The sequence below is a fragment of the Gorilla gorilla genome, chromosome 2 (genome assembly GCF_029281585.2).
Source record: "Gorilla gorilla gorilla isolate KB3781 chromosome 2, NHGRI_mGorGor1-v2.1_pri, whole genome shotgun sequence".
Lineage (NCBI taxonomy): Eukaryota > Metazoa > Chordata > Mammalia > Primates > Hominidae > Gorilla > Gorilla gorilla.
In genome coordinates this window covers 60,478,648-60,504,815 of record NC_086017.1, presented here as the reverse complement: position 1 = coordinate 60,504,815, position 26,168 = coordinate 60,478,648, and the positions used below count along the sequence as shown (strand labels likewise).

At 53.4% G+C, this 26,168-nt stretch overlaps 1 protein-coding gene across 2 annotated transcripts in view; it reads right to left on the bottom strand.

Moving 5' to 3' along the window:
• MAPKAPK3 (MAPK activated protein kinase 3) overlaps window positions 1-25,797 on the bottom strand; it is a 32,269-nt gene extending 6,472 nt beyond the window's left edge. The window contains exons 1-5 of one of the 2 annotated variants that reach the window (XM_004034216.5): window positions 25,636-25,797; window positions 25,078-25,348; window positions 2,379-2,518; window positions 1,061-1,125; window positions 492-571 (exon numbers count right to left, since the gene is read on the bottom strand). In XM_004034216.5, coding sequence (XP_004034264.1) covers window positions 492-571; window positions 1,061-1,125; window positions 2,379-2,518; window positions 25,078-25,296 — 504 coding nt within the window. In that variant the 5' untranslated portion in view covers window positions 25,297-25,348; window positions 25,636-25,797. Of the gene's footprint in view, window positions 1-491; window positions 572-1,060; window positions 1,126-2,378; window positions 2,519-25,077; window positions 25,349-25,620 lie in introns of both variants that reach the window. The other variant, XM_019024625.4, reaches the window with a different exon arrangement.
• Window positions 25,798-26,168: the final 371 nt, after the last annotated feature.

The window sequence follows — 26,168 nt, the reverse complement described above, 5'->3', positions numbered from 1 at the left end:
CAGGCAGCCCCTGCCTGAGGCCTGGCACATTGCGTCCACACAAAATTTCTTGCTGAACAAGTAAACAAATGAATGAATGAATCCCAGTGCAGCAACTACACAGCCCCTGGGCAAGTCACTTAATCTTTTTCTGAGCCTTGTTTTCCTCATCTGTAAAATGGGTAATGGCACTTATCTCACCAGGCTGGGTGAGAATGAAATGAGATTGCTTGTCAGGGCCCGCTGGCTTTAGGCAGGCAGTCAGTTATTCTTATTACTATTTGGATTACTCAGTGTTTGAAAGAAGCAAGGGGACCCACCTGGTGAGAACAGAATGAGTATGCTGAAACTAGAGAAGAAGCTGAGAAAAGCAGTCTGGGACACAGAGCAGAGGCTTTGAATGTGACTAGGGAACATCGCCTCCATCCAGTGGGTCCTGGATGCCATCAGGGATTGTGGAGTGGGACAACATCCTCTTCCCCAGGCCCCCAACCTGAATCCTGGAGCCTCACCTTGACATCTCGGTGGGCAATGTTATGGCTGTGCAGAAACTGGATGGCAGTGCCGATATCCCGCATTATCTCTGCAGCTTCTGCAGAAACAGAAGAGGAGGGGGTCAGTGATGCCAGTCAAAGGTCAAGCCCCCACCCTATCATCCCTCCTGGACACAGTCTAACAGGCCAGTACAAGACAAGAAGACAGTGACAGCGCTCCTGCTATCCAGGTTCTCTATCCCGGGATGTCTATGCCACCCCAGACACCCCAGTTTCCTCCGAGGATACCCCCAACCCATCTAAACTTCTTTCCTCAGTCCTGAGCTACCTCTCCCCAGCTCAACTGTGAGACAGCATCAGGAGGCTTTGAGGCCTCCATCCCAAAGCCATAGAGAGTCCAAGTTCGACAAAGTGTCTCAGACTCAGAGAGTCCCTTGTGGGGATGGACACTGAGTCTCACCCTTTCTTATTCAGATGGGAAGACTGAGGCACAGAGAGGAACAGGGTCTTGCCTAGCATCACACACAACGCTCTGGTCCATACCTCTCACCCTGAATCCTCCTGCTGGTCCAGCTACATGCACATACCTCTCTCAGTGAAAGCCTGGTCGCCACGTTCCTGAATCCTGCTGAACAACTCACCACCTTCCATGCTGTAAAAGAGGTGACTATAAGCAGAGAGGGGGAAACTGCACATCATCCTACCCTTGCCCCTGCCCCAAATCAGAGGCCCAGGCTTCAGGCCCTACTGCTCCGCTCCTCCCCTACTGAACAGCCACTGTCAGCCTCCCTGTCCCTTGTAGAACCTGGTGCATGGTGGGTTGTCAGCTTAGGTGGGTTGAACTGAACTCTTGGAACTAGAAGAGGGTGGTGGGCTCTGATCCCTGCCAAGAAGCCTGTGTGTTCCCAGTGGCACGGCCCCTACCTGACTGTGAGGGCTTGGGTACTCCCAACCCCATTCAAGTCTCTGTTTCCCCAAATGTGGGATGAGATGTTAATTATCATCGTATGACCACTGTTCTCTGGGCACCTACTGTGTGCCATGCCCTGGGATCCACGTTTCATGAGCGCTGTTGTGTGATCCTGGGCTGGTTCTTTCACCTCTCTGTGCCTCAGCTATCTCTTTTGTATGATAGGGATGACAGCACCAACCCCATAGTCATGCAGATTGAATATGCAATACACATGCGCCACTTAGAATGGAGTCAAGCACAGGGTAAATGCTACATTAAGATCTTTCCCACATCTTACATCTGAGTTACAGAGATTCAGAGAGGTTAAGAGCTGCCCACGGTCACATAGCTAGTGGGTAGCAGAGGCAGGATCTGAACCCCAAATCTGAAGAACTGGCTAACCGATGCAGGAAGGGGGGACTTGAAAGGCAGACAGGGAGGAGCTGGAGACCCAGAGTCCAAGGATGGCTGGTGCTGAGCCACGGTGTTACAGGAAGAAGCCCAGGGTGGAAAAGGCCACTGGCTCCTGGTTCTAGGCCCCAAGCACCCAGTTCCTGGTGGGACCATGGGAGCACATACCCAGGTCAAAAGGAGAGAAAGCTGAGGGAAGTGCGTGGGTGCTGTTCTTTCCCAAATCCCCCATCCATCCATATTCAGGGATTGGGAGCCTTCTCTGACAGCTCTTCCAGTCCTCCTCACAGAGTAGAAATCACACTCAGGGAGGCCATATTAACCCCTATGGTTTCTTGCCCACCCTTGAGGGAATGTCCTTATGGCCAACTCCATAGATCCACAGGCAGGGCCTGCGGCTGCCTGCTCCACTGCCCCTCAGGGGCTACAGTGGCACCCAGATCTGCTACCTGAAAAACAAAGAAAGCCCCTAGAAGCATGGCAGGGAGCCTGAGGGCCACAGGGATGCCGAGGGGGTGTGGAGACAGGGCAGGCCAGCATACCATTCCATGATGATGAGGAGACAGCGCTTGCCATGGTGCATGTTCTCATACACATCCAGGATGCGGACAATATGGGGGCCGCCAGAAGCCTGCCAGTGATGGTCTACCTCCTGCCGGGCCTTGGGGCTGTCATACAAGAGCTGTAGGTGGGTGCACATAGAAAGTATCAGGCTCAGAGCCCTCTACCATCACTTTGCAGACAAAAACATATAAGCTCTGAGGCCTGTGACCTGCCCCAGGTCACACAGCTTATAAGGAGCAGAATGAGAATTTGAATCTAGGTTTCTCTGACTTGTGGTCCAGTGAGCCTCTGGACTTGAGGGTCAGTCCTGGGCTCAAGCAGCTTGGCAGGTAGTTCAAGGAGTCCATGGGAGGTGGCTGACTGCTTCGAGTGGCTCAGAGGCCAAAGAAGCCCTTGCCTCTCTTCTCAGATGGAAATTGAGTGGGTTTTATAACCCCACTCTAATCACACAGCAGCCATGGGACCCCAAGCCAGGGGCCACACATCCCTTGAGCCTCATTTTTACCATGAGGATGACACAGCTGTTCCATTTCCCAGGCTAGGGTTGGAAATTGTACATGTAAATTGTACAGGATAGCACCTGGTACATAGTAGGCCCTTGGTGCCTCCCTTGTGATTCTCACCCTGGGCATCTATGAGAAATGTAAGTGTAGAAGCAGAAAGTGCTGGGGAAAGGCTGGGGAGGGGAGAGGGTGCACTAACACGCAAATCTGCCCTACAGGACTCAGCATGATCAGGAGAGTGCTGGAGTGAGAAGGAAGACTTCCTCCAGGAGAGGTTGAGGCCTGTGTCTGTCAATCTATCTCCCACAAAGAAACTGGCCCAGAGTGGAGGGAGACAAGGCCACACTCCTGTAGGGGTAAAAGTAATTAAGACTTCAAATTCTCCAGGAGTGGGCATGAGAACAAAACTCTCACTACCAAGGAAAGTGCTTCTAAAATGAGTTGCTTGGTCATGACCACCCAGTCAGTACCCAGCTCCCAAGGTAACTTTATAGCCTGCCTGGGAGCTGCTATGCAGTACCAGGGCAACAATGTCATCGCACTGTGAGAGAGGTGGGGCCATCTCAAGGTGACCTAGCTGCCCAGCCTCCACCCTCATCCCATGCTTACAGATCACCGGTAAGGACCCAGAGCTAGAGACTGGGGGAAGGGAGGACCCTAGTTGAGGGAGATGACAGCTGAGTGGAGTGAGATGTGGGTTTGGGATTGAATTCCTCCAATGACTCGGTGTGACCTCAGGCATACATTCACAGCTCCAAGCTGCAGCCTACAACTCTGTAAAATGGTATAATAGCAGAGTCATCCCCACAGGGTGCATCCCAGCCAAGGCAAGCATCCAGTGGGCGGGCATCAGGATCCTTGCTCGGGTTAACTCAGCCCTGGACTGTGGCTGCCAACCAGCACCAGAAATGAACAAGGCCTCATAGTGGCCCTGCTGTAGGGGGAGAAGGAGAAGTCAGCATGCATGAGGAGATGGCCCAGAATGGGGACAGCAGGGACAAGCCACCCCCAAAAAGGGTTGCTCACTCAAGGACCAGCTGTGACACTGTGTTTCCTAATGGAGGAGGGCTGGGGACCAGGGCTGATGCTCAAGACTGGGGCTCGGATCAGCACTGCTCAGCAGCCATAGGACCCTGGGCTGCCCCAGCCTTAATTTCCTCCTCTGCAGGATGGGGAGAGCCAGGCCACTTTACACAGGGCACTGTTAGGGGCAGGCTCTGTGACCATGCACGCTCTCTAGGTAAAGACAAACTGGGTCAGGGCAGTGTCCCAGAGAGGGGAGAGGCAGGCAGTGGTTTCTCGAGCCTGCTGCCCCTTGGCTGTCCCTCCTTTTCTGGAGCTGCTCCCCTCAACCCTAGCCTGGGAATACAGGCAGTGCAAGGAATACAGAGAGCCAGGGGCTGGACAAGCCCTCTAGCAGCTCTGTGCCCCTGCTCCATTACCCAGAGCAGGCTGGGGGTGTGCATCAAGGCTGCTGTGGGCAGACACTCCTGCCTGGACACCATGGATCCTTGCTCATGCTGCCCTTGCCTTCCAGAACACCCCTCAGGTTAGTGCCCGCACAATTCCCAATCACCAGCTTCTTTCTTAGCACTGGGACCAGAAAGCTCAGTGCCCCCCACTTGCCTCCACCATGTCCTGTGGCGGCCCTAGCTAGGGGTACCCCAATCCTCAGCCACAGGAGCCAAGAGGTACCATCCTCCCCCCCTGCATCCGGTTCCTTCTTTGCCTCCTCCCCCTCCCCCTGCCTGGTTCTCTCCTCCCCAGTCTGACCTGACCATCTCCTGTCAGGCCTCCCAGGCTGGCTCCCACACTCCCTCCTCACTGCCTGCCTTGTGGCATCTCACTCCCACATCAGAGTCCTCCTCTTCTCTCTTAAAAGTCCAAGCTCACAGCTGGAATGCTTTCATTAGGGTCCTCAGCCCTGCCTCTCCCCTTATGACTCTAATCCACCTGTGGCCACAGACACTTCCTCACATCTTCCAGATAAATGTCCTCCCCCAGCACGCAGGGCTTGCCTTCCTTTCCCACCTCACTTCCTGCCACCTCTGGGCCAAAACCACTTTGTTCTGGCCAGAAAAATATACATGTTGTTCCCAAACAGGCCTTACTCCCCCAGGCCTCTGTGTCTAGGTCTGTGCTGGTCCCTGTCATGTGCATTCTTGCCTCATCCTCTCTGTTGGGTCAACTCCCTCTTTTTGAGGAAACTTCAGGGCTCAATTCAGATCGATCAATCTCTCTCTCTCTCTGTCTCCATCTCTGTCTCTCTCTCTCTCTCTCTCTGGAAAGTCCCCCCAGCACCTTTTTTTCTTTTTCTTTTTTTTTTTTTTTTTTTTGAGACAGAGTCTTGCTCTGTCACCCAGGCTGGAGTGCAGTGGCACAATCTCGGCTCACTGCAAGCTCCGCCTCCCGGGTTCATGTCATTCTGCCTCAGCCTCCCGAGTAGCTGGGACTACAGGTGCCCGCCACCATGCCCAGCTATTTTTTGTATTTTTAGTGGAGATGGGGTTTCACTGTGTTAGCCAAGATGGTCTCGATCTCCTGACCTCGTGATCCACCCACCCAAAGTGCTGGGATTACAGGTGTAAGCCACTGCGCCCGGCCCCTCCCAGCACTTTTCTTACTGGTTTTGCTTCTGTTCCTCCTACCAGCCTGGGAGCAGCTTGAGGGCAGAGGCAGGTCAAGTTCACTTGGGGGTCCCTGGCTGGGGCCTGGCAGGAAACACTGGGCTTCCTAACAAACAAAGGATGGGAGGATGGGCCCAGGACTGGAGGGAGATAGGAGGAGCCAGAGGGAAAGAAGGAGGGCGGTAGATGGCCAAGGAGGGGCTGGAGAGCCTTCCAGCCTGGGCCTGCATCCTGTGCTTTGCTGAGGTAGAGGAGCAGGTGGAGCTGCCCTGAGCTGGAGCCTCTCGAGGCTTCTGCCCCACTGAGTCCATATTTAGGAACCCATTTCCCACATGGATTAAAATAGTCCTTCTACAAACGCCAAAGCCCTGAAAATAGGCACAGGGACAGGGGAGAGGGCCGTCCCCGGAAAATATAATAAATGCCCCACTGGCCTCTCTGCAGAGCACATCACAGGAGCCAGAGCCCTCAGCCTGGGCCCAGGTCCAGCTGCCAAGAAATCCCCTGAGCTGTCTCTCCTGACCCCTTGAGTTGACCCTGAGCCCAAAACCTCCTAGAGCCTCAGTTTTCTCATCTTCCTTCCCCATAGCCAGAGCCTTCTCCTCCAGGCCTCCCCTCAATGTGGTCCACCTCAATGTCATCTCCTCTCAGAAGCCCTCCCTCTTCATCCTTTGTTTTTCTTTCTTTCAATATATGCTTTGTTTATTGAGGTGTAATTGACATATAGTAGAATGCCCAGGTCTCAAGGGTCCAATTCAATGAGTTTTGATGATTGCACACACCCTTGGGACCCAAACTTCCATCAAGACAGAAAACATTCCTAGCTCCCCAGAAAGCTCTCACGTCATCGCTCTTTTCACTTCCTGTGCAGCACTTGCTCACAACATACAATTAGCTTGTTCCTTTGATAACTCTTTAAGCAAACACACACATACAGATATTGTACTTTCAATGTGCCTGGCTCTGTTTGGAGTACTTTATAAACATTAGGAGGAAAGGACTTCATTATCACCACTTTTTGGATGAGAAATTGAGGCACAGAGAGGGGAAGTAACTGGCCCCAAATCACATGGCTGATCCCCCAGCCAGGCCGACACCAGCAGCCTCCCTCATCAGACTGTGGGCCCACAGGGCAGGGCCAGTCTGCCTGGCCACCTCTAGGTCCCAGTACTGGGATACAGGGCCTGACACAGAGCACTAACTCAGGTAATAGTTGTAGATTTTTTTTTTTTGAGACAGAATCTTGCTCTGTCACCCAGGTTGGAGTGCAGTGACACAGTCGCAGCTCACTGCAGCCTTGATCTCCTGGGCTCAATGATTCTCCCACCTCAGCCTCCCAAGTAGCTGGGACCACAGGTGCATGCCACCACACCTGGCTAATTTTTTTGTTTTTTTTTTTTGTTTTTGGTTTTTTTTTTTTTGGTAGAGACGGGGTTTTATCATGTTGCCCAGGCTGGTCTCGAACTCCTAGGCTCAAGTGATCCTCCTGCCTTGGCTTCTGAAGCACTGAGATTATAGGCATGAGCCACTGCGCCTATCAATATTTATAGATTTAATAAATCTATAGAGTAAGGATGAGGGGGAAAACCTCTCACAACCTATCATGACGACAAGATAAGATTAAATTGGCCAGGCGTGGTGGCTGACGCCTGTAATCCCAGCATTTTGGGAGGCTGAGGCAGGTGTATCACGAGATCAGGAGTTCGAGACCAGCCTGACAAACATGGTGAAACCCCATCTCTACTAAAAATACAAAAATTAGCCGGTGTGGTGGTGTGCATCTCTAACCCCAGCTACTCAGGAGGCTGAGGCAGAAGAATCACTTGAACCCAGGAGGCGGAGGTTGCAGTGAGCTGAGATCGTGCCACTGCACTCCAGCCTAGATGACAGAGTAAAACTCCATCTCAAAAAAAAAAAAAAAAAAAAAAAAGATTAAATTGAGGAGGCCCCAGTGAGGCTCAACAAATGGGAGACATGACAACCTGGCAAACTTTCTCCCTGCTGCCCAAGGGCAGCCTGTACCTCACCTACCTTCTCTGTTGAACCAGGCTTTACCTCCTCTTCCAGGGAGCCCATCATAACTGCTCCATTCAACAAGGCATTTCTGCAAGTTGGCCTCCTTCACATAGGTACATGACTCCACACTATTCTTCACAAAAGATGTCCCAAAGTAAGAGCTCCATCTTCCCAGGCATGAGAATGAGCACAGGGCCAGGACACAGGAGGCCCAGGTTCTATGCCTATTCTCAGTATGACCCTAGGCCAGTCCCTTTTCCTCTCTGGGCCTCTGTTTCCCCAAAGTTAAGCTGTAGGGCTTGGGCTATATAGAGTGGGGGAGATAAGTGGGTAACAAGGCAGACTTCTAGACAGGCGTTCCTTGCAAAGTACCTACCATAGTACCACTCCCACATCATTGCCCCCATGGAGCAGCCTCTGGGTCCCCATGGCCTCCATATCCACATGCCTGAGCCCACTGGGGGCTACCTGAAATGGGCAATGATGTCATGGTTCCCAGTCACAGCTGGGAAGATAAGAAGATAGGAAGGGGCTAAGCACGGTGGCTCACACCTGTAATCCTAACATTTTGGGAGACCGAGGCGGGAGGATCACCTGAGGTCAGGAGTTTGAGACCAACCTGGCCAACATGGTGAAACCTCATCTCTACTAAAAATACAAAAAAATTAGCTGGGTGTGGTGGTACACACCTGTAATCCCAGCTACTTGGAAGGCTGAGGCAGGAGAATGGCTTGAACCCGGGAAGTGGAGGTTGCAGTGAGCCGAGATCGCATCATTGCACTCCAGCCTGGGCAAGAAAATAAGACTTTGCCTCAGAAAAAAAAAAAAGAAGAAGAAGATAGGAGGGGATTTCTGACAACCCAACAGGCCCCCACCCTTGCCTCATTCCTCTCCTATGTTCCCTGAGCTCCCCAGGGGTCCACCAGAACTGGTGGGTCTGTGATGGCACTTGGGCAGCTCCACAGCTCCAGCTAGTGCCCAATAGGTACACACAGACACACATTCACACACACACACAGACATACACATACACACCCCTGTGAGGTGGAAACTGGGCTTCTTCCTGAGGAAGGGGATTCCTGGCCATGCACCTGAGGTGTGGGTCCCCACTGAAGCTCAACAAGCATTGAATTTGAGATGACGTTTCCTTTAGCGAGTGACCACAGGCCTCAGGCTTTGATATACTGGTTTTCACTTTCCCTTCTCCCCTCATCCTCCTTTGCCAAATTCTCTCTCTTGCCCCCAGAGCCAGCAGCCAGAAGGCCAAGACCCCTACTGACTTCACCAGCTAGTGAGCCCCAGCAAAATTTGAGAGCAGAAGGGCCCGTGCCCCTCTAGCATCACCAGGTGGAATGTGGGGGCCTCAAAACAGGCCAGGCCCCTCACTATCACCACACTATATCCCTTTCCACCCAAGGACAGGGTTTACTTGTGGGTGGAGGAATTCTTGAGTTCCATAGCTGGGAAAACAACAGCACCATTTGCCTGTTTGGAAAACAATTTGCAGTTTACAAAACACTCTGCTGTCCCTTATCTCATGGGAATGCTTGGTGCCACCCTGTGAGGCAAGCAGGGTGGGAACCATTAGCCCCAATTTACAGATTGAGGAAACACGGGCTCGGGAGGATGAAGTCATTGCCCCGTGGCCACCTGGCTGCAGGATGGCAAGGCTGGAGGAGGAAGGAGAACAGGACTTTTGAGAGAGCACCCAGACAACCCCTCCCTGAGGGGAGATGAGAGGAGGGGGTGGCCCCAAGTTGGAGCGGCACTGGCCAAATCCACAGCTTGCACAAGACTCAGGAAGCTTGTTCTGAAATAAATGTGTACATCAGTGAGTGGGTGAGTGCATATGTAGGGGTATGAGGAGGGCATGTGGGTGTGGGTGTGTGCGTGGGAACATGAATGTGTGCATGCATGCATACATCGTGTGTAGGGGTGTGTGCATGGGTGTGTGGGGAGTATGGGGGTGGGTGTGTGGGCCCATGGGCATATGTGTGTCTCCAGTCTCTGCAATATTGACTTTGAACTCGCAGAGAACAGGATTTATCCATCTGTCCATTTGTTCATCTAATATTTTCTACTTCTCCAAAGTACCTAGCAGAGAACTGGCCACAGAGAGGTGCCCAAGAAACATTGGGGGGTCTTATTGCTACAACTCAACCTAAGACAGCCTGTGCAAGAAGGTGACCAAGCCCAGATGCCTCCATTCAGACCTCCTCTCCCACTGGGACCCCATCACCATGGCAGGGCCTAACATTTCTTGTTGCCCAGAACTAGAAAAGACTGTCTGTCTTCTTAGAGATCGAACAAAGCTGGGATGTCTGCAGTGACTCTTGGGAACCAGTCCCCAACACCCTCCTCCAGCCACTTCCTCGCCCAGGAAGGGCCCCCTATCCAGGTCCACCCACCCACACATGGGTGTCCCCATCCAGCTCACCCCAGTGCTGGGCTCTTCTCAAGTTAAAGTGCCCACCGTATCTCCATCTCTCACATACAGGAAGCGCTGAGGCTACCAGCTTGGACAAGCAGTTTCCCCAACACCTCTTGCAGCCAAACCCCAACCTCCATACCCCTGGCCAATTAACCTGCAGCCCCGGCCAGGCTGTTGTATGGCCTCTGCCAGAACACCCACTGTTTCCGGGGGAAGAGAGCTGACTTATCTCTCCCATCAACGAGGCAGTAATAAATTAAGAAGCTGAAGCTCTGGATTTTGTGACAACTCACAGTATGAGAGACATCAGCCCTACAGCAAAGGGAACTTCCTCCTGGAGGCCAAGGATCTAGTTCCTCTCACCACCCCTTGAGGCCCTCCAAGCACCATTATTTCTGCAAGCCCTGCTTATTAACAACAGTATTTCAGACATTTTATAATTCTAAAACAAGACAGAAGCCAAACCAAACAAAAACAGCAGATTCTCTTTAGAATGAAGAAAAAGATAAAATGCACCAGAAACCCATGTAAGTTCATAACTATAAATGAGGACAAATTTTAATTCTGAGCTTCCTGGAAGTCTTGCAAAGAAGGAAACCAGTTAGGCTCTGCTGCTTTTATTACCCCATGAAGAGGAGCACAGATATTCACTGAACATTTTCTAGGACGAAATTCTAAAAGGGATTTCACATCAAACCTTATATAGGAGAAAACCTTCTGGCAACACCTTCGACAGCAATTCTGCAAAAGATACAGACTCAAATGAACATATCTAATATGGATTCCTCCATGAAGACTGAGGCCAGCACATATGCCTCAGCTATCGCCTGGCATGTGGGCCAGGAGTGCTGAGGTAACATCACCAGACCTTTATTTTCTTGGGATTCCAGCTTTGTTTTGTGCCAGAGGACAGAGAGGAGAGGAGCAGCAGGGACCAGCATGGCCTCCAACACCTGTCCCACCTAAGGGTCTCATCCCAGCCTCAGGCAAAGGCAGGCCAGAATGCTGAAGATTAAATCTCAGTGCACGTGCTCAACACGAAATCTTAGGCAGCAAAACTGTAGAGAATGTTGTAGGGAAATTTAGGTTTCATTGTTGGGAACCCCTATTCTTACAGAGGCAGGCCGTGAATAAGACAAAACACTTTGAACCTATCATACTCCCTCCTTGACAAGTCTTCGACTCAGCCATCTCTAAGATCTCTCCCAGCTCCCAGTTGTATGATTATTTGGGATTATTTCCCATGAGGATCACATCTCAAATGACATAAGAGACACCACTGCAATAGCAGAATCTATTTTACAGCCAGTTGTTGAAACCCCTGCCAGTGCTGCTGGCACCTGTGTGGGCTATTAACACACTCGGCCCTGCCAGCCAGTGTGACCCTTGTGAGCTGCTTTGCCCACTCAGAGAATGGGTCACAGCCTCAGCCTCTGCTCTGCAGGGAAGACGTCAGGATGGGATTGACCCTGAATTCAGAGTTCAGAAGCAGGCTTTTCCTTCTTAAAGCTTCAGCATCTTCCTTATAATGCCAGAACCCCGCTCCCGCCCCCCATGTCCTCCCTCTCCCTCCCCACAAGGGCACTGATGCTATTTGGAGAGCTGGAAGGTAGTGTAATATCTAACTTTTTAGCCACAGTTTCAAATCAGAGCTGCAGACATGTGCCATTATTCTCTCACAAACTCATTTTCCGAGCTTTCGTAGCTCATTAAAGGAGCTAATGGAACCAATTTTGCAGCTGTGGATGAGTTGGCCTCCTGCCAGATGAGACCTTGCTTCATTAAGTTCTGACCACATCCTGTCCTCTGTCTCACCCTGTCCATTTACCTCTCCTCCTCAGAGGCTCCGTTCCAAGGAGGGCGGCTCACGTGATACCACTGACCCCAAACGTCCAGGCCCCAGGTAGGTGCTGAGGGAATGATGGAGTCAGGTGGGATTAGCGCTCCCTACAGGACAACAGTCTGTCCCTGGTGCTGGGCCAGTACTGTGCAGAGGCCACTTCACACAGTGGTCACCATAACCCAACAAGGATCAGCAGCGCCCTTCTACCTGTGGGGAAATGTCCTTCTGGGAGGTTAAGTGACTTGCCCAAAGTCACACAGCTGGGCAGTGAGAGTCAAGACTGGGGACCATGTATAGCTGCTTCACCCCTTTTCCATGCAGCTTCAAGGCCTGGAGCAGGCACTCATCCCCACAACACCAGCCTGGGGAAAACAAACAGAGAAGGCCCTGCCACTCCTTCCGAGAGCTTGGCCCACGCCCCTGGTCTGGACCAGGCCCTGCTACTCGGTGGCTGTTACAACAATGGCAGATGTTCACGGAGCCCCGCCCTGTACCAGGCATGTCATACCCATTAGCTCTTGCCCTTCAACAACTGCATTGTTAGCCACCATTTTCAGATGAGGAAACTGAGGGTCAGGGAGGCTTTGTGGATTCTCTGGGTCACGTGGTTTGCACGTGGCCACCACTGAGTCAGAGTTATTTGGGAACCAGGATTCAACTGTACAGGCCTGCCCATGTACAGATCCCCTCCCAACTCCTGCAAACATGTACTGGCCCTGTCTGGGGGCTAGACCTGGACTGGGACTGGGAATGCTGCCACGGGCACTCTGTCCTCAAGGATTTAGGGGTCTATGGATGAGTCACTGCCAACTGGGATGCTTGATGATGACATGTACACCTGGGAAACTGGTCCTGGCTCCTTCCCTTCCGTTCTCCTTTCTTTCCAGAACCAGAACCTGGCAGAACAGGCGAGATGGAGAAGGCCAGCCCCTTCTGAGGGAACTCACAAGAAAGGAGGACCCCTAAACAACAACTCCCCTTCTAGGCCAAGGACAGGACACCTGATGGGGGGCAGGGTGGCAGCTTGACAGGCTGGGAACCTCCACCTGACCACTTCTCACCAGAGTTCTTGGGAGGGGAGGGAGTAGCTGAGGTTCCAAGCCTAGTGTCTTCCCAGGAAGCTCTGGGACAGGATAGCCAACACAAATTTTGAAATCATCAAGTCTTAGGAAGACAAGATTCCTCCAATTTACCAAATTTTGATGGCCTCAGTTGGTCTGCTTCTCACCAGCCCCAGACAACCTGGAAACAAAGGCTGAAATGCTAAGTCTGGGGGATGGGAAGAGTGGAGGGAAATGCTTCTAGAAAGAGGGACCTGAGCGAGGCTCCCAGGAAGGAAGAGGGAAGAACAGTGGGAACGTGAGTGCTAGAGGGTCCCAGTGCCCCAGACCAGGGACCATGCACAGCAGGACTAGCTGCGGCCACAGGGGTCCAGGTCTATTCCCAACTCCCCTGTGGCCTTGGGCAGGCCATTCAGCCTCTCTGAGCCTCACAGGCCCAATCTGGAAAGTGGGGATGGTGCTAATACTCCTGTTCCCAGGGAGCCACAAGGAGGGAATGAGAGCACACACAAAGAGCTCAGATGAACTTGGTGTCCAGTGCACACTGAAGATATTGGGGGCCATGATGGTATGGGTGAAAACAGTTCCTGGGTTTGCTTGGGGACCCCTGGCTTTAGGATTCCCCTGGGTCTTCCTGAAATGGCCTTACACTCCTCCCCTCCTTGTTTCCCAGAATTCAGGGAAAGCTAGGTGCAGCCTTGGGGACCTGGGGGAGGCAGAACCTCTCCAATTCAGCAGGTCACAGGAAATGGTCTCATATCCTCAGAGGGGCACAGCCAGACTGGGCTCTTCAAAGGTGGACCAAGAACCTTGAGTCCACAAATCCTGTTTTGCTGTGAAAGGCTCAATAAGGAAGGGGAAGACCCTCCAGGGTGGAGAGAGGGTGGCTGATCTTAGGGGAGGGACCCTGGGGAATGGGAACCAAGACTGAAAGAACAGAAACCCACAACAGGGAACTCACCCAGCTCTCAAGCTTGGTCAACTACAGGAGGGGGCCCATCTTCACTTCTTTGTGGCAGCCCCCTACTCTCCCAGGTGGCAGACACCTTTACACCCCTCGACAACTCCGCGCATCCTTTTGAACAATGTCCCGCCTGCAAAATGTGTGACCATGGCCAGTCCTTTCACCTTCCTAAGCCCCAGCTTGCATCTGTGAACTGGGCACCCACTCTCCTCCCACATGGCTCCTGTGTTATAGGTGGGGAAAGAGGCCCAGAGACAGCTACAGCCTCCTCCCCTCCCCCAGAGGTTCTACAGTGAGAAAGTGGCAGGATCACAACTCCCTCTGCCCCTGACTGGTGTGGGATCCCAGGATTCTGCCCACAGCCTTCCCACAGAGGGCCGGAGGAGGCCGCAGAGACCACTTGTGAGCCCCCTGAGTACATACTCAGAAGATCCAGGTTCTGGTATCTTCCTTTAACTTCAAAGAGGAAAAGGGGATTTTTCTATCAAAATCAGCTACATAATCTGTGAAACTTTACCCTGGTTTTATTTCTTCTATGACAGTGTAAAAATAGGACATTTTCATCATAAGACTGGAACATTTTAGCAAACACAAGTGTTTTGTTGTAATCTCAGAAATAATGTCCCATCAGTGGTCTCTCTTCATGAAGAGACCCCACAGCAGCAATGAAATATGTGCCCCCAACTGGCCAGTTGTGTGGCAGTGATGCCCACATAGCTGGCACAGGGTAACAAAGGGCCATACCACCCTCCCTAGCAGGGGTGGCCAGGGCAAGTGAGGTCATGCCTAGGTGACCCCTGCTGAAGCACTCAGCAGGCCAGGCCTCTGGCCAGCTCTGGAGAGAGGGGACCCAAAACTCTCCAGCTTTCAGAAGAATGACAGCTGGTCTCTCTCGCCTGGAGGAGATGTCACAGAGATGACAAAGGAATCAGAAGTGGGTGTGGGGAGATACATTGGCTCACCCCCAGAGGCATGGCACAGAGGCCCTAGGGAACCTTCCATCCCCACCCCCAACACTGACCTTCTATCTCATATCTGCTCAGCATCTCTCCCTCATCCTTTGGCTTCATTCACGTCTCTGCAGCTCCCCACACAGGCCTGGGTGAGTACAGGCAGCCATTGCTCTCCTCAGGCTCCTCCCAGGGGTAGCAGGGGCACTAGCCATCCAGGCTTCCAGTCTCCCTTGGCCCCTGGCCCCTCTCCCCTCCTGCTCACGTTCAGCCAGAGGACTCCCAAGGCACCGACACCCAGCCTACTCCCAGAAGGCTTTCCTAGTCTCTGATCATACCATGGAGCCATAGCTATGAGGAAGAGGGGGAGGCCCTGCCCTCTAGGGGACCAGGGTGGTGGCCTGGCAGCTCTGAGGGACACTGCCTGTTCCTGCCATGAGATTAGGCGGCAGTGACTCACTCCCCCTCTCCTGGGCCTGCCTAGGGTAAGGACACACCCTGGTACTGGCTCAGCCTGACTCAAGCACTTAATTAGGCCATGAAGTACAGCGGAAGGGGTCTCCAAACCTGAGTCATAACCCTCAGAGCTCCTGACCCTGGCAGAATATAGCCCTTGCTGGTGGCATCACCATAGCCAAATGTTCCCCTGACAACATCATTTGCTGACTGGTGTGGGAGAGGCATCCTGGGGCACCCTCTGACCAGTCTCTATGCTGTCTATCTACTTGCAAGATCAGCCCCAGCAGTGGGCAAGGCAGGCCCCCACGACCTGCCTGCTTCCCTGGCACTGCCGATGATCATTGCCCACCTAACATGTCTTCACAGCCAAAAGGGAGGTCTTTGCCAAGCAGAGCACCCAGGCCCTCATTTTTTTTTTTTTTTTTTTTTTTTTGAGATGGACTTTTACTCTTGACTCCCAGGCTAGAGTGCAATGGCGCAATCTCAGCTCACTGCAACCTCCATTTCCCGGGTTCAAGTGATTCTCCTGCCTCAGCCTCTCAAGTAGCTGGTATTACAAGCATGTGCCACCTCACCCAGCTAATTTTTCTATTTTTAGTAGAGACAGGGTTTCACCACGCTGATCTCGAACTCCTGACTTCAGGTGATCCACCCGCGTCAGCCTCCCAAAGTGCTGGGATTACAGGCATGAGCCACTGCTCCCGGCCCAGGCTCTCATTTTGCAGATGAGCAGACTGTGGCTCCTGATCCCCAGAGGAGCACACACGCAGAGAGGAATGGCTGAGAGCCAGGCCTGGGTTCCAGCACAGGGCCATGTCCATACTATGTGACCCTGGGTGAGTTACTCTGCCTTTCTGAACCTGTCTCTGCATCCATGGCATGGGCGTGATAATCCATTCTGATTCTGCAGTGTTTGTGCCTGACATGTAGGAGGCACTCAGCAAGTGGGTGCCCTTATTGCCATCCCCCTGCCCCCTGTGCCACTGCCTGCCAGAAAGCATGGAGAACACCTGCCAGTCCTTCTACCACATCCTGAGAAGGGGGCTGTTAATGTTGGGTGAGCATCTATGGATGAGCTATGGGTCTCTTGTGGAGGCTGAACCCTTAAGAATGGGGAAATGAGTGTGGCAGCTCAAGGTCCTGGTCCCTCAGGCCCCTGAATGTAGCCTCTGAGCCTTAGCAGGGCAAGGGTGGTCAGGTGCAGGGTGCCAGCTAGAGAGTCTTGAGTGTTCACACCAGCTAGTGCAGGTGCAGCTCACACTCAGTTCTGCCCTCTGTAAAAATGGAGGTAGGTTGCACCTCATACCTTGAGCCCTCCCAGACTCCCACCAGCTCCTCTGGCTGGCTCTAAGGCTCTGACTCAGGTCAGATCTCAGCCCTGTCTATACCTCACTGTGGCTAGGGAACCCTTGGGGGTCATACTGTGCCTAGTCCCACACAATTGTCCCAAGCAAAAGTCTCAGACCATTGGGCCGTAAAAGGAGACCCAACAGCAGAGACTGCAGCTGAAGTTGACTTCACACAAGCCATGGGGGGGTGGCGGGGGACCTCCTCAGGTTACAGCTCAGCCCAAGAACTCCTGAGTCCACTGTTCTGACTGCCAAGGCTGCTGACGCCTGGTCAAGGCGGGCAGCAGGAGGGGACACTGTGAGTGGCATGGGTACAGCACTCACTCCTCCTTCCTTCCCCACCCCCACCCTCCCCTGGGGTGGGGGTGGGGGAGTGAGCTGCCCGCTGACCAGGATGAGTCCTTAGCACCTGACCTGGCCCTGCTCTGTCCTCCGCCTGCCCTCAGCCTGCCAGGCTGCAGAAAAGAGGCCATGAGGCCTGAAACACACGAGACAGGCAAACTGGCAAGGCCCGGGAGAGCGGGGACAGAGCGATAGCAGGAGAAACAGGTGGAAAAGGAGAAATGAGAGGGACGAGGAGGCAGAGGACAGAAAGATCACTAGTGCCATGAGGAGAAGGCGGCAAAGACAAAGCCCTAGTCTAAAGAAAAAGGCAACCCTAATCCCAAACCCGCCTCAAAAACAAAAGCAATCTTTTCAGCATCTCTGGCCTGTCTAGTGCTGAAAGGGCCTCCTGAGGCTCCTTGTTCCCCAAACAGGAGCCTCGTGTTCCTGCTCTAAGCCAAACCTCCACGGTTCCCACACAGCAGGATTTTAATCACAATTGCACAGGGCCTAATCCACTTAGTTCCAAAAGGGCAGGAGGGTGGGGAGGAGCCCAGGACCCAGAGCTCCCTTCACGCCATTCTTTCCTGTCCCTCAAGGGGCTGGCTTCCCCAGGTGCAGGGCGCACCCAAGTGAGTCCTCATAAAAACCAATAATGTTTCACCAGCAAATGCACCCAGGCCACCCCAAATGAGAGCCCTGCCTTCTGAGAGTGTCTGCTGGCCTATGTTGTCTCATAGCATGAATGCAGGGATAGTAACAGTCACCGAGACTGGATCCTACTCCCCACCACATATTCAAACCCAGGGTTCAACTGCACCACAAAGATGATGGTTTTGCAAAAGATTATGAAACTGCCTTTAGTCCAAAGTCACTTGGGGAGAATGTCACAGAAAGCATTTTAAGCCGAGAGCACTGTTCCTCTCTCAACCCCAAGATGGGGCCTTTCATCTGGGACCACACAAGATGTCCAATAGATGGAGGGAGAGCAGTAGAACTAATGTTCTCCAGGGAAAACACCAGCGCTCACAGGAGCCATGGTCTCACTGCCCTGAGAGCAGCAGAGCCAGCTCTCCAGGAAGCGCTTTGTGCACACTCTCATGGCACAGGTATGCTTGGAATGCCTCTCACCTAGGGATGTCCTCAGCTCTTGCCCGTGGGCCTTCACCATTAGACATGGCAGCCTGGAGCCAAGGGAGGTTGCGGGCTTACAGAGCCAGATGTTCCAACTACTGCCTCCACCCAGAGATCTTCCATGATGATGTCCCCAGTAGAGGAAAATGAGGGATCTAACTCCACTTCCCCAGGTGTGAAGCTCAGAAGAGATACAACAGACCTCTGTTGTAATGAAAACTGAGTCCTTCCCACATAGTCTGAACAACAGCTCAAGTGACCCAGGAGTCCCTGCAGCACCCTCAGCAATGGTGCTCTACCCTTCAAGGCCCTACACAAACGCCTCTTCCTCCACAGATTCCTCTGGTCCTCCCTCCGCTTCCCAGGCTTTGTCAGGACTTTGACACCGGCCCTGCTGAGGTCAACCACATCCTGCCAGAACACAGGTCTGCGAGTGGGAAACTGGTACTCCACAGCAGGTGCTGACTGTCTAAACCAGGCATATTGTCACACACATGCACACACACATACACATACACACACACCCACACACACATGTGAGTGCACACACACACAGGCACACACATACACCCTGTGCCTTCCTCTGTCATCCACATCCTTCTCAAACCAGAGGTCTGAATTAAACTGGCAACCTCTTCCAGGAAGCCTCTCCTAGCTGGCCCAGCCCAGATACAGTTTCCACTCGCCCACTCACCAGTCTGACTTCCTGCCCATGGTGCTCTGGGCTCTGCCCAGCTGCACTTGTCTGAGACTCACAAGGCCTGGGAAAAGGCACACAACCTTTCTCAGGTGGCCTTCACAGTCATCATGGTCCTTGTGTGCTGGCCTCATGGGACTGCCACCTGTCCAATCACTGGCACAGAGTTCCATACAGTGAGGAGGACTGAGCAGATGTAGGTAGACACTGGCAGCATCACTCAGGGCCCAGCTGGGGCTGCCAGGGCTCCCAGTGGAGCCAGAGAGGACAATGCTAGCATCTTTCCAAGGACCAAGTCTCAGAGACCCTCCCGTGTCCCCACAGACTTGCATGAGGAGTGAGATGACTTAGATGCTAGGACTCTGGCATCAAACTGCCTAGGCTCACAGCTCAGCCCTGCTACCCACTAGTTGAGCACTTTGGGCAAGGTGCTGACCTCTGAACCTCATCCATATAATGGGAGTGATAAGAGTTAGGTAAGATAACTCATTCTGTGCCTTGTTGTGCACTGTGGACAGGGCCTGCTGGGCAGAATGCTCTGAAAAACTGTTAGCCGTTTATGGGGGTATCAGAATCCACAGCACCAAGGCCTGAATCCTGGAGAGCTGGCATCAGCTCCTAGATGGGATGGGAAAAGATCCTAGAAGCCCCAGCAGAGGTGATCCTGAGAGTAGGCTGGGAGCACAGCTTCGAAAACAGTAAGCAAGGCCAGCCAGGAACAGTACGAACCATCTCAGAACGATCAACCTCTGCCTAAAATTCCACTATTTGCATTTTGTAGGGTTTGATGCCCTCCCCAGGATCTTCATGAAAAAGCAAATTGCCCATCCCTGGCAGTTAACACTCTGGCTCCTCAGATTCTTTCCTTCCAGGTAAGGAGCAGCGTTGGGAGAACCCAGGGGGCAGTGAAACTACTTCCAGGGACTCTATCGTACCGGCTGCATAGTCCCTCCGTGTGCCTCCTGATTTGTTGACTCTAACAAGTGGCCCTGCAGAGGCTGATCTGACCGGTCTGGAGATGGTAGGTGAGGGGATGGTGGCTGCCAAATGAAAAAGGGCCTGGCCTGCCTGGCAGCTTCACCTGGCTTCAAATCCAGCTCAACAGCACCAGCCCCAACAGGCCAGCCTCACCCATGGAGCAGTGGGCACCATCCCCCCAGGGAGAGTGAGGCATCCAGGGTACTGGGCTCTGGATCCATTGCTTCCCAGTCTCTGTGTCCATCATGTTCTATCTTCCTTTTGGCATTCTGGTTATACAGAGCCCCTGTCTACTCAGAGGTGCAGCCTGGACAGCAGGCAGGGAGCAGAAATGGCCTCATGAATGGGCATTTCCTTTCTCCCAGGAATTCTCCATGAGGTCTGTTGAGGCAGTGGAACTGTTAGATTCCATTGTGAATTCCCAGACCTTAGGAGAGGAGAAATAGCATTTCTCTGTGGCTTATCTCTGAGCTGTAATCAAAGAACCCCTCTCTGTGGAGAAGGTGCAACCTGGAAAAAGTCCAGCTCCTGATGCTCCTTCCAAAGCTCAGAGGGGCCAGAGCCTGGTCATTTTCATAAGCATTCATGAATCCCTGATATATGCCAGGCCTTGGGCCTAGGTGCTATAAAGGAGCTTTGAATCAAAGGGGAGTATTATCAAAGGGGTCAAAGAAGGTTCCATTGCCCCAAAGCCAGGAACTCTGGGCAGCTTCCTGGAAGAGGTGGCACTGGGGCTGAGTCTTGACAGATGAGAAGAAATTCTTCAGTGCTGGAGAAGGAAAGATGTCACCTAAAGTAGAAAAGGGAGGTGGGCTGGACTGCAGAGGCTTTGAATGCCACAATTAGAGGCTCAGAACATACACAGCCAAGTCCCAGCATCCCTGTGTAATCTCAAATCCCTGTGAGATCTCCTCCTGGTCTCCAGAGCCTAGTTTCCCATCTGTCAGGAGAAATATGCCCTCTTCTGTGTTGTGCTTTGAGGCATCACTGAGATCCCACATGCAGAGCAGCCTGGCTCACAGAAGCCAACTGGCATCAAGGGGAAGGAAACTGTCCCAGAGGCAGCAGCCCCAGCAACCTCCCCAGATCCTGGGAACCAGAAGGAAGATGGCTGCTACAAAGACTTGACCCAGAGGACTCTGCAGAGGTCTCCTGGACATGTGGATCCACCACCCCACCACTCTACTCTCCTTAACAAAGAAGGGAAGAAGAGGGCACTGGGAGCCTAGAAGAGCTTCCAAAATGCTTTAGGGGTCAGAGGGGAAGAGCCCCCAGCCCCACAGTCCATAACACAGGGGCAGGAAAGAAGACCCCACCATTATGTCTCCATAAGGCCTTTTATTGCTTTTCTTTCTTTCAATTTTTGAGATGGGTCTCACTCTGTCACCCAGGCTGGAGTACAGTGGCATGACCACAGCTCACTGCAGCCTCAAACCCCTAGGCTCAAGTAATCTTTCCACCTCAGCCTCTTGAGTAGCTGGAACTACAGGTGTGTGCCACCACACCTGGCTACTTTTTTTTTTTTTTTTTTTTTCAGACACAGCCTCACTCTGTCACCCAGGCTGGAGTGCAGTGGCGTGATCTCGGCTCACTGCAACCTCCGCCTCCCAGGTTCAAGTGATTCTCCTGCCTCAGTCTCCCCAGTAGCTGGGATTACAGGCGCCCGCCACTGTGTCCAGCAAATTTTTGTATTTTTAGTAGAGACAAGGTTTCACCAGGTTGGCCAGGTTGGTCTCGAGCTCCGGACTTCAAGTGATCCTCCCGCCTCAGCCAAAGTGCTGGGATTACAGGCATAAGTCATCATACCCAGCCCTAATTTTTAAATTTTGTGTAGAGATAAGGGTCTTACCATGTTGCCAAGACTGGTCTTAAACTCCTGGACTCAAATGATCCTCCTGCCTCAGCCTCCCAAAGTGCTGGGATTACAGGCACAAGCCACCGCACCCAGCCTATTGCTTTTATTTAGAGATACTAAGTGCCATGGTCACTTCTGCCTGCCAAGAGGCCAAAAACCACAAGAGGGCTGGGCAGGATGTCAGGAGGGGAGAAAATTCGGGCCTCTGCTACACCCCCCACTTCAAGCCATGTGACTCACTTTGGGTCCCAATTTTCATGTATGTGATAAAGTTTGAAGGACTGGATCTTGGATGTGGTGGGGTAACTGATGTGTGACAAATCTGCAGGGCTGTGCCCAGTTAGAGGGAAAGCTGAAGGTACTAATTAACTAGTTAAGCCTGGGAGAGGGCACAAGCAAGATGTCAGCAGGAGAAGCAGACACTGGAGGACCGCCTGGCCCATACACCCTCTCCAAGAAAGGCAGTCCTCCAGTTCCTGCCAAGAGGACAGCAATGAGGGCTTGGGGTACAATGGAGTAGAATGGCTGCACTGGCAGCAGAAGGTAGCCTTGGGAGGGAGCCACTGAGTATGACTGAGGCCAAGATGAACCAAGCAGGTGGTCAGGGGCTAAGGGAAAGCGGAAGAGGCCCAGCTCCCTGGGAGGGAGGGACCTGCTCCTCTAGGGCCTCCACAGAATAGCAACAGTTACAAGGACAGTGGCCACAGCTCTTCCTGTTTTATGAGTGTTTGCTGAGTTTCAGGCTTCCTGTTAAGCACTATCTTCCATCTTGGGCAACAGAGCCAAGAGGATGAGCATGAGACAAATGGGCAGAGATGGCCTGAACAAGGTCAAGTTATAAGACGAGGACAGGCCACCCTGGTTAACCTGGAGTACATCACCAGGGAGGCAGAAAGACACAGAGCCCACGACTGTTGCCTAGGCTGAGCTGGGGCAACTGGGGGGAGAGGGCTAGGCAGATGCAAGGAGAGGACTGTGATCCATCATGAGCTGGCTAAGCTCCCTAGGCCCAGGCCTGCCCATGTACTGAGGTCCCCAGGTCCTGGTCTTCCTGGGCAATGGGCAGAAGCTATAAGTGGGGAGATGTCACCTTCCTCCTCATGGCCACAGCTACCACTCACAAGACAGGTAAAATAACTGTACCAGAGGTTGTGCTTAGCCCAATATTGGGAGATAGTAAATGCCTACTTAGCTGGGTAAGGACTTCTAGGCTTGGTCACTAGTGATACTAAGAACAGGAAGGTCCTGGAGTGGGAGCCACATCTAATCCATGTCCCCTTTGAGGGCCAATTTAGGGCCAGATCCTGAAGGTCCCAAGCTAGTAGCCCCAGCCATGCTCACCCATAAAGGGGTACAGAGGGAAACCCACTCCAGGCCTGACCCAATTCCCAGTCCAGAACAAGGAGAGCACTGATGAGGTGCTGTGGAAGTTCTTGCAGTCAGAAGTTACCCCAAGTCACTCATCAGACATAGCATCTATGGGGAAGGGGTTAAGTCCAGCCTTACTTAAAGCTGGCACTGTGTGGGCCTACAAATTCTGGTCTCCCACCCCATCCCTGACTCACCCACAGCATCTGGACACCACAGGGGCTGGTCAGAGCTCAGTCTTGGCCCACAGGGCCAAAGCCTTGGTATTAAGAAGTGGGTCTCTGGCCTCAATCCCTCACCCACCCAGACTGCCCTCAATCCTAGCACAGGTGGAAGGTTAAATAGTGCCCAGAGGGGGATGAAAACTCTCATTCCTCATCCCCTTATCCCCGTCTGCCCTCAGAAGAGCCACTTTTTCCCTAAAAGACTCAGAGAATCCCATTCCTGATACTCTGAAAAGCTCCCCCACCCCATTCGACTGCTGGGTTAGTGGCCAAAGAAGCTATACCTGGGGCCCAGCCCCACCAGCCCAACCCTGATCCTCTCCTAGACCCACCCGCATGTTCCCCTCCAAGGCACTCTGGGGAGACAACCTCCTCTGTTGGCCCTAGTGGTCCTGGGAAAGACACAGAGAGCTGGGTCCAGCTCCCTGCTCAGATGCTTTAAGATCTTGTGCCTTAAATAAGTCCTGTAACCTCTCCAGACCTGTATCAGGTCCTGTACCAAGTGCTTTAAATGTATAATCTCATTTCATGTTCACAACAACTCCTTATCTTTCCCCATGAATAGATGCAGAAACCTGGCTTCCAGAGTCTAGGATATCATCCAAGGTCATGAGACTGGCAAACACAGGATAGCTATTAGCCATATCTAGAGGACTCTGCACTTGGACTCATAATTAAAACTTGTGTAAAGGCCGGGCACGGTGGCTCACGCCTGTAATCCCAGCACTTTGGGAGGCCAAGGCAGGCAAATCACGAGGTCAAGAGATGGAGACCATCCTGGCCAACATGGTGAAACCCTGTCTCTACTAAAAATAGAAAAAATTAGCTGGGCGTGGTGGCGCACGCCTGTAGTCCCAGCTACTCAGGAGGCTGAGGCAGTAAAATCGCTTGAACCTGGGACGTGGAGGTTGCAGTGAGCTGAGATTGTGCCACTGCACTCCAGCCTGGCGACAGAGTGAGACTCTGCCTCAAAAAAAAAAAATCTTTTGTAAAATGAGAAGGGCCTTTGCTGTACTTCTAGCCTCCAGGAGCCACTATCCCTGCCATGCTCTACCCATCCATTGGCACAAGCTACAAATGAGTAAAGACCCCAGAGATGACAGATTCAAGGGATTCTGGGTATGGGGTGTGGCCCTAGGCCCAGAACTGTATGCCTTAAGCTGGAACCAGGTAACCGCCCCCAGCATCCCCCTGACCCCTACCATGCCACCTATATCAGCATGCCAGGTCTCCAGGGAGCCTATAGTCTGAGGTGGTTAGATGGCTGGCCCGCCCTCTGCCCAGGAACCAGGGGTGGGTTGGACCAGGGCCTGTCCCTTTCAACACGGGACCAGCGACTCGTCAGGAGTCTATCAGCAGCCTCCTGAGGCTCCACAGGTGCAGTGGGCATCAGCCTTGTCCTCTGGCCAGCCCTGGGAGGCTCACACCACTCCAGCCCAGACAGGCAGGGGCCACAGGGAAGAAGCAGTCCCACCCAAGCCTTGGTGGGGTCTCAGCTTCCAGCAAAGGGAAACAGATCCATTCCAGTCAGAGAAGCTTCACATGGAAGGGGCAGCCAAGCTGAACAAGAGATCCCCTTTGGGCCTGAACACATGGGTCCAGCCAGAATCCCAGAACCAGGAGTCACCCCTTCCCTGCTTCCGGATACAGCATCTCTAGCCATAGTGACTCCACCCCTTGCTCACTGGGACACTCAAAGCTTAGCTAGGCTACACCTCAGTTTCCCCATCTGTAAAGTAGGGAGGACCACAAGCCTGACCTTACAGGACAGTATGACGATGAAACATGTTGCTGAGCATAGGAAGCTTAGCAGGGGCGCTAGACATAGCTTCACCCACAGGCTTCCGCTGTGGACCCTCCAGGATACCCCAGGCCTCAGTGAGGGCTCACTGACCTTCAGGGCACACTTCTGTCCAGTGCGCCGATGGAAGCACTCCAGCACTTTGCCGTTCACACCCAGGCCCAGCACCTGCTTGGACAACTGGTAGTCGTCGGTCACTGCGTACTTCTTGGGCTCCCGCCGCCCCCCCGGAGCACCGCCCAAGCCGGGTCCACCGGGTGCAACTGGCGGGGGCACAGGGCCCCCCTGCTCCTCTGCTGTTTCACCATCCATGGCCCCCGCGGGGCGCTCAGAGGCGGCCCCAGCCTGGCGCTTCTAGTGGCACCTGGGGGAAAGGGGAAGAGTGAGTCCCGCCCAGACTTTTCCAACACACCCCAGCCTTGGAGCCTCTGAACTGGGCTGGGCTGCGAGCCCGGGGCAAGCTGGGAGTGCGGGACGAACGGCCTGAGAGTACAGACGTGCAGCAAGGGGCGGTGGTCGCGCGGCCGGGTACAAGCGAGCACCGCCCGGGCACGTGTCAAGAAGGGAAGGGGCCGGGCGCCTAATGGCCGCGAGGTCCCCGGAGGAGGCCGCAGAGGGGGCCCAGCGAGGGCGTACCTGGCGGCAACGCACCTTGCTGAGGTACCGGCGAGGGGCAGGAGAGGCGGTCGCGGGAGCTGGCGGCCGCAGAGATCCCAGGGCCGAGAGTCGCGCTGCCGGCGCCCACGTGACCTCCCCCAACCCCCCCTCCCCACTCCCCCACTCCACCCCCCGCTCCCTGCGCGTCATCCCAACTTGGGGCCCCGCTAGGTCAGCCTTAAAGGGCCAGGCGGGCCACGGCTGGGTCCCGCCCCCGAGCCGGAACAAAATAGGAGGCGTGGCTTCCCGAGGGGGCGGTTACTTCCTCGGTTTCCAGGGACACCCAGGGAGGCCCCTGTACTGGCAGTCCGCTACTGTGCGGGTCCCGGGTTTTACTCGCAACCTAGAACGTGACAGCGCAGGACGTCTTATTTCTCTTGAAAGCTCTCCTTGAGTCGGATGTTTGCTCTGCACGCTGCCAGGTGGCCCTCCAGTATGGCTTGCTAAGCTTCCGACTTGCCTAGTGTTGGCCAACCCTCAGCGTACTCAACTTTTTAAACATGCCGAGGGAAGTGGCATCTTGTCGT